At 43.1% G+C, this 7,940-nt stretch overlaps 1 protein-coding gene across 1 annotated transcript in view; it reads left to right on the top strand.

The window, feature by feature from the left end:
• Positions 1 to 7,940, top strand: part of DNAAF8 (dynein axonemal assembly factor 8) — an 84,803-nt gene that overhangs the window by 2,866 nt on the left and 73,997 nt on the right. Inside the window, exons 2-8 of the mRNA XM_066330092.1 lie at positions 461 to 574; positions 1,220 to 1,702; positions 3,670 to 3,766; positions 4,107 to 4,245; positions 5,165 to 5,311; positions 5,683 to 5,751; positions 7,415 to 7,768. Of these exons, the coding sequence (XP_066186189.1) occupies positions 461 to 574; positions 1,220 to 1,702; positions 3,670 to 3,766; positions 4,107 to 4,245; positions 5,165 to 5,311; positions 5,683 to 5,751; positions 7,415 to 7,768 (1,403 nt within the window). The remainder of the gene's footprint in view (positions 1 to 460; positions 575 to 1,219; positions 1,703 to 3,669; positions 3,767 to 4,106; positions 4,246 to 5,164; positions 5,312 to 5,682; positions 5,752 to 7,414; positions 7,769 to 7,940) is intronic.

Genomic DNA, 7,940 nt, shown 5'->3' with positions numbered 1-7,940 from the left:
AGCACCTTCACAGGGAAGATTTTCTTCCCAATATCCCATCTATCCCTGCCCTCTGGCAGTGGGAAGCCATTTCCCCCTTTTCCTGGCACTCCAGGCCCTTGTACATACTGAGCAGCTCTGCTCTTGCCTCTCTGGTGGTGAATGAGCTGGTGCAGAGAATCACTTGGGAGTTAGAAAACTTCCCACACTTTCCATTGCTTTTCTCAGTAGGATGTTTGTCATCAGCTTCCATGGGAATTCAATGTTTTACATGTTTTTTTCCATTTGTAGCTTGTTGAAATGTGGAGTAGGTGACTCTTGGGCTACCAGACTGTCTAGTGAAGGTGTGACTGCAAGGAAACTTCTTGTCTCTGCACTTCAAGAGGTGCCAACATGGGAGCTGTCACTGCAAACCAGATATTCCAACATCATGAGACTTGCAATCTCCTGTTTAATTTCTCTTTTTTTTTCCTGTTTGCAGTCTGATTGTGAGAGTGATGAGGAGCTTTTCATCTACCAGCGGGACCTGCCAAACTTAATTCCCGACCTGTCGGAAGAACTGATGATGTTTTCCCTGGAAGACTCCCAGGAGCAGGTTGGGGCTGTTGTGTGTGGGCTGTACTGTCACCCCTCTCTTCTGGCTGTCTCCAGTGTGGGCAGCTGCTGATGTCTGACCTATTTGTCTGAACAGGAAAAGCTTAGTCCTCAGTATTTTCTCCCACTAGAAAATTTTGCAGTGGCCCTTTAAAGTTTTCTCTGTTCTTGAGATTTTGGACCTTTTTTGTCCCATCTCCTGGCTGTTTTTATTGTTCCTTTACTGCTTTTCTTGCCTGTGCATGATTTAACACTGTGCAATCATTTTATGTGTCTAGAAAATGAATTAGGACAGTGTAGGAAGGAGGAAAAGTATGAAGTTTACTCTTTGAACAGCTTTTCTGGGATAAAATAATCACATTGTTCCTTCAGTGGTGAAGATAAATCCATGGAATCACAGAATGGTTTAGAATAATGAGCACATGTAAGAAAAAGTAATTTAAAGGATGTTTAGCAGTTCCTGAAATTAAAGTTTCTGGAAAGTAAACAGTCTCACTGTTTTCCATGAGGGATATGGTGTGGGTTGTTTCCATATGGTGTCTGAGTTGGAGCTGTTGCCTTCCAGTCACTCTGTTTCAGTTTGTTATCCACTTCCAAAGCTCTGAGAGATTGACTTTCTGTATGTTTGTGCTTTCTCTACCTGTAGCAAATCCAGAAGACAGAGAAACTTCCATGGGAGATCTGGAATGGAGACCTGGAAAGTTTTGACTTTCAGGAAAAAACAGATGGTGCCCAAATCATTGCAAAAGAAGATGTAGAAATGATTAAAAATGAGGCTCCTGAACCTGCCAGCCAGACTGAAGAAATGCCAAGCCAAAAGAGAGCTGTTCTTGAAGAGTTTCCCTCAGATTCCGCAGATCACCTTGAGCAAAAAGAAATGGGCAGGACACAGGCCAAGGAAAGAGGGAACTCCTGGCTTAACACAGCAGTGTCTGTGGAAGAGCTGTGCAGCAAAAAAGAGAGAAAAAAGCTGATTGAGACAAAGATACTCTCCAAGATCATTGTGGAGCCATGCCCAAAGCAGGATGTCAAGCCTCCCTCCCATGGCATCAACAACAGTCTAGGAAAACTTGCAAAGGAGGAAACCTCAACTGAGCATCTTGGAGGAGTGACCCATTTGTCACTGCAGGCAAGTGGCCCTGAAATGAGCCTTTGGGGGTGCTGCAGGTGGGCTGGGGGCACAGTGCAGTGCCTGCACAATCCCACTGCAGTGAGGCACTGAAGGGCCCACTTCTGACACACCACAGGGGCTGGCTGTTAAACAAGTACCAAAAGCTGTCCCACAGCTGTCAGTGCAAGCCCAGATCATGGCAGAAGTCATGGATCAGCAGCAAGGTCCATGAAGTGCTCAGGGAAGCCAACCACAGCATCTGTCCCTAGGAAGGCAAGGAGTTTTTCAGGTCTAAGGAAGACTTTGCATTAGATAGAGAGTTTTCTGGCCTTCCATGGAGTGCTGGACATGAGGAGGTGTTTAGGGTTGTTCCTGAAGTCCTAAATCTCACCCACCTGAGGCGGGTGGGATGAGCAGCTCAGTGTTAACTGGGATGTGGCCCAGAGTGAGGGAGTGGTTCTCTTCAGCACTGAGTTACAGATCTGCCTGTATTGATTTTTAAGTTCATTAGCACTTAATCAGCACAGAACAGGTCCTGATCTTTCTGTTCAAAGCCTTCCACAGGTCAGAGTACAGATGTTTCCCTTCCCCTTTCATGTATTCACAGAAATGAACTTTTTGATGTTAAAACTGTTCCAGTCCAGGCAAATCATGCTGCTGGCCTGTGAGTTAAATTGTGCTGCATCATTGAAGGACAGCTTTTTCAAGTGGGTCTGGATGTAATTCCCAGCTCACCTCATAGAATACAAACTCTGTTAATTCAGGAGGCTCTATTTGACTTTCAGAACCTGTTTGGTATCAGTGCCTTCAATGAGCTGAAGTCTGGTGCTTTGGGGTGAGTTCTGAGACTAGCTCAGTGTGTTCTCACTTTCATTTGGAAGGGGGTTGCTGCTCCTCAGCTCAGCCAGGCACCACAGTTTGTGTCAAGTTGCTAAAACCTAATATACAGTTTCTTCTTGATTCCTCTCAGTTCGTTTGAAATGGCTGTTTTGGTTTTTTTTTTCTTAAGTTCCTTTCTGTATTAGAAATGGAATTGTGCAAACCTTCACTTCTATTTCTTCTGGACCTTCTGGAACTTAAACCAGTGCTGCACTGTTAGAATAGATCTAGTCAAGGTTCAGATATGTGTGAAGATCTATTGCTCAGGAAAGAGCAAGAATCTTCTCTTCAACAAGAAGGGCAGATGCTGCAGGTTTTACAAGGTGAAACTGCTGGGTTTGGAGGCTGCTTCTGCTTTTTAAAAAGCCATGAGTGGTTTGTTAAATGCATGATTGTGGCAGTGGTGTCTTTGTCACAACTCACAGCCTCCTTCCTTTCAATAAAACTCGTAAGCACTTCTAATTTCTGGTGATGATATTTCACATGGGTGTGGATTCTTTTCATTAAAACTTCAATTTCAAATAATGTTTGGAGAGGAAAGCAAAGAGTGGTTTAAATGCATGTGGGACTTCCATGGCAGCCTCTGTACCTGAGCCAGGTGAGTGTGAGCCCTCAGCCAGGGATTCAGAGGAAGGAAAATGATGATTCTCTTCAGGGTAGGGTGAGCAGCTGACAGATACCATCTGATACTGACTGTACCCAGAGCAATGGGAATTTACCCTGCTCAGAAGTTGGAGGGAGAGGAAAGGGCTCATCTCTAAGAACTGAAGAGCCACAGGTCCTCCTGTGGGTGGCAGTAAGAAGTTCTCACATTATTCAGGATCAGAATGCACATGCTTGGCCTTGTATCAGGCCACTTTTTAATCTGTTCCACTGTCTCCAGTGATTTTTTGAGTCTTATCAAAAGGGTTCATGATTCTCAGAGAAAAAGCCTCAGCAGAAGTAGCTGAAGCAGCTGGAGGGATGCAGTGTCTGAAGGGATGTAATAAATGCATTCCTTTCCTTACAGCACTTCCTCTAGAATTGCTGAAAGCAAGCTGGCACTGAAATTAGAGGTGGTCTTTTGGGAGTAAACTTTCCATCACATTTCTCTTGTCTTCTTTCAGAATATTGAGAAATGGGATATAGACAAGAATCTTGAGGAGCTGGAGCAGGAGGGAGATAAAACTCGTGCAGGAGTTGCTTTCTTCCCAGCAGATTATGGTAATGTCACTAGTTGAAAGTGCATAAAAATAAATAAAACTCAGGTTCCTGTATTTAAGTCATTCCCTGCAGCATCATTTTGAATGCAGGAATCACAGTGGGTTTTTTAAATGCTTCTAAAACATGTTTAATTATCTTCCTTCAAGATTTCATCTAGGTTTCTTAGCCTGAAGCCAGTGCTTCACAGCCTGCCATGGGCCAGACAAGCCTGTTACAATATTATCTTTATCCTTCCCCTGTTGCCAGGCTGTAAGAAAAGGAGCAATGTGAACATGGGGAATTTTGAGTGATTCCATGGCAGAAGACCCCAACTGCTTGTTATTTTGTTGCTCTTCCACAGAGACCTTCAGGAGGATGTCTGAAGTTAAGCTCATGGAAAGGCTGGGAGAGCTGTGTGCCAGGCAGTCCAGGGCAGTGTCCCCTCCCTGTGGGAGGCCATCAGCCAAGCTCTGCTCCTTCCAGGAACAGCAGGACAATAAGTAGGTCCTTTTCTCACACATATCCCAGCTAATCCTGGCTGCCAGAATGGATACTGGGAACTCCTGGTCTTCCATAGGGGTTTTTCTCTGTAACCTTGCTGATATTGGAATTGGAATACTCAGTTGTTCATTTCCATTTGATGATAAACACCTTGGCAATCTCCATTAACCTTTGTGTCAATAAACCTTACCAGACACTTGGGATCAATGGGAAAGGCAGGAAAATAAGGCTGAGCTAATTTGAGCTAATTATCCTGCTCACTTTTTTTTTTTTTTTTTTTTTTTTTTTTTTTTTTTTTTTTTTTAATCTAGGATACCAATTTCTCCTACTGGTACCTCAATTGAGCAAAAATACACAGGATAATTTTTTTGTGGGTATCAGTGGAGGTGTCAGTGCTTCTTGGAAATTTCTGTGTGAAGGAAGAGCATTTTCAGGTGTTTAGAGGGAACAACATCAACGATGGCAGCACAGAGGAAATAATGAGTGAAAAAGTGGAGGGGAAGTGGGAAATATCCTCATTGCCAGAGCAGGGAGAGCCACTGGGATGATTTGCACTTTGTATGCCTGGGAAGATAAAATGGAATTTCCAGAAGAAGCAGAGAGGAAAGGGGAACTTGTTCTTAAACTGTGATGTTAAAAGTTGTGATCTCTCTGGTGCCTGCCTTTGTTCTCCAGAACAATTTGGTGGTGTCACATTTTAAGGACTAAATACCCCTCTTCATCCTGCCTGTGATCTGTGTTCCTGGGGGAAGCTGAATCCTTGAATTTTGATAGCAGGCAGAAGCAGAGCTGGAAATTGTGTGGTAGCCCAGCACAAAGCTCCTTTCTCAGTCCAGTTTTGATCCTGATCCACTCCCTGCAGGATTCCTTGGGTGGATCAGGCAGAGGATGTGCTGAGATGGTGTTTTCTGTCTGTAGAGATGTTGCTTTGCTGTCATCCCCACCAAGTTCTCTGAGGATGGGCAGGATGAGTTTCCAGGACCTGCCAAAACCTGCAACTGTGTACATAGATTTGAGAGATGCTGAGCCACAAAAGTCAGTGACAGGCCCTGAAGAGGAACAGAGGTAAATCCTGGCTTTACTGGGAGTGAGAAATAAGTAATAAAAAGTGAGAAACTTAAACCTTTCTGAATATCATACTTGTGAAATGTAACTTCAAAAAATGTTCTTTCACACCTCTGTCATAAGAAAAAACATTGTAGTTAATAAACAGCTACTAGATAATAAATAGGTAAACATTTTGGTCTAGTTACTTGAGTATTTGAATTTTCTTTTTGCTAGAGTAATAGGGCAAAGAACACTTCTGTAACACCGGAGATCTTCCCTGGAATTTTCTCTCCCTTTTTCTGCATTTTCTAAATTTGTATCTTAGAAATAACCAAGAGCCAACAGTCAGCTGGAACAGGGCTAATTAATATGGTCTGATTGGTTCACAGTGCAAGTGACAGCTCCTCCTCCTCTGAAGAAGAGACTGTGACAATTAAGGATGAAGCAGAAAGGAGAATGTAAGATTCCTTACCATGATTGTGTTTCAAGTGATATGGTGTTCATTTTTTCTGAAACTAAAATCATTGCCCTAACAGTGATCAGAGTGAAAGCTTGTGGACTTAAATATTTCCATTCCTGGTATTCACAGGGAAACAGGGAAAAAGAAAAAAAAAGAAAAAAAAAAAAAAAAAAAAAAAAGCCCAGTAATGAAAGTGCTCCAGTGTGGCCCCAGGAGGTCACTCTTCTCCTGTTGTATGGTAAAGCTACCAAAGCTAGCAAGTTGTTGATCCTTGAGGCAATATTTGCACCGATCCAGCTGCTTGGGACAGCTCAAAACACAGCCAGAGGTGCCCTGGGGGCAGGAAAAAAAAGTGACTTTTTCTCCAGCTCTGTGTGAGTGACACCAGAACTGTATTTAACATGATTCAGAACCAAACTTTGGAAATGGTGTAGGGCCTTGACTCAGACAAACCTTTATTTTTAGAAATAAAAAAATAGGCTAGAATGGATAGAGATTTAAAGAGAATACTGACTAACATTGTATGGGCAGGGACTCTCCCAATTCTTCTTAATTGGAGGGGAAAGGGGTGAGAGTTTGATGGGTGGAATCCTAAAGTGTAAATTCCCCAGATGTCAGCCTTTCCTTGCTAAACTCCTGGATTCATATCCATAGGTTATTAGACATTTGTTTCATGTGAATCAGAGGTGTCAGATTTAACCATCTTCCTGCACATGGGCTCTGGGTTCCTTTGGAATTCTGCAGCCTGGAAATTCAAACCACAGCAGGGCAGGGGACAAGCAGAACACGAGTCTTGTGCCAGCCACTTACACTTCTTTTAATGGTTTGGAGGAAGAGATGATTTGACAAGGAACAGAGCCCAGACAATGTAATTTAGAACATCTAATCCTAAACCAGTAAAAAGCAGGGACAAGGGGATGCTTGGGGAACTCTCCTTGGCACTAACACAAGTTCAGCAGTTCCATCAGTGTAAATCTGCAGGGATGGAGAGCAGAGCTTGGATTTTGATTCACCTTAATGTTGCTAAAGAACAAGCACAAATGTGATGCCTGGCAAATGCTGCTCAGTTCTGTTTATAAATAAAAAATCCTCCTGGTCTCAGCAGGGCAGGATTCTGATCTCATTCACGAGGGGTCTATCAAATTTCATTTTTATCTGGGACAAATTATTAAACAAGAATTATTATTCTGTGCATGTAGATTATATATCATGACAGGATAATCCACTACCACAGTAATGAGCTTGCTGACAGTTTAGCAGTCTCATTGAGGAACCTAAGTCAAACATTCAAAACTTGTAATTATTATTAGAAAAACTTTTCATCTGCATGTATTTGAACCCCACCCTTGGTATCCAAAGGGGACAAAAATCTATAGGCTCTGATTTCCATGCCAACCATACATTTGTTTGGGGCTCTTCTGGCAGGTGTTTGTGTTGTACCTGAATGCAGAAGAAGTAAATAAATTGCCAGGAAGATCAATTTTGTGTTCTGCCTCTGCTTGTGTCACCTGAGTGCTGATGCTGCTGTCACCCACAGTTATTATTCCTGTAGATGCCCAGTCCTTGTTTTGAACTCTTATCGTATTAGAAGTTCCTCAGAGATTGAGTTTATTCCTATAATGTTTTATCTTGATGAAATCAGGTTTTTATTTCCTTTGCAGGAGGAATTGCTCAGGGAAGAGCCTGTTACTGCAACAACTCCGAGCAGCCCGTAAAGAGGCTTTGGAGCTTCTTCATAAAGCCCCTGTTGCAGCTGAGAAACTGCATCCAGAAAGGCTGGAAGACAGAGGTTCCTCTCATGAAAATCAAAACCAATCTTGTAAAGTGAGGCAAGAGACAAATGAGGTGGTTCCCAGTAAACTGATGAGATTGGAACCAGGCAAGGAAAGTCCCCCCTTTCCCAGCTGTGAGGGCAATGGAGCTGACACACAGAAAGAGAACAAAATGGAAGCTGAGAAGATTCAAAGTGCAGGAGATGCTCCTGAGTGTCCTCTAATTACAACAGAATTGCCAAGGTATCCCAAAGGAAAAGTGTTCAGTGGGTTTGGATGTGGCTGCTCTAATTGTCCAGGATTAAAGAGAATTGCTTACCTGGGCTGTGAGTTGGAGCAAGAGGGTGTCTGGTTTTGTTACCTGGAAAGAACAACAATCCTGGCAGCTACTGCTGGAAGGTCTCGAGGCAGCCTC

The sequence above is a fragment of the Sylvia atricapilla genome, chromosome 15 (assembly GCF_009819655.1).
Source record: "Sylvia atricapilla isolate bSylAtr1 chromosome 15, bSylAtr1.pri, whole genome shotgun sequence".
Classification (NCBI taxonomy): Eukaryota; Metazoa; Chordata; class Aves; order Passeriformes; family Sylviidae; genus Sylvia; species Sylvia atricapilla.
The sequence above is the reverse complement of the archived record's forward strand: the minus strand, read 5'-3'. Positions and strand labels throughout refer to the sequence as shown.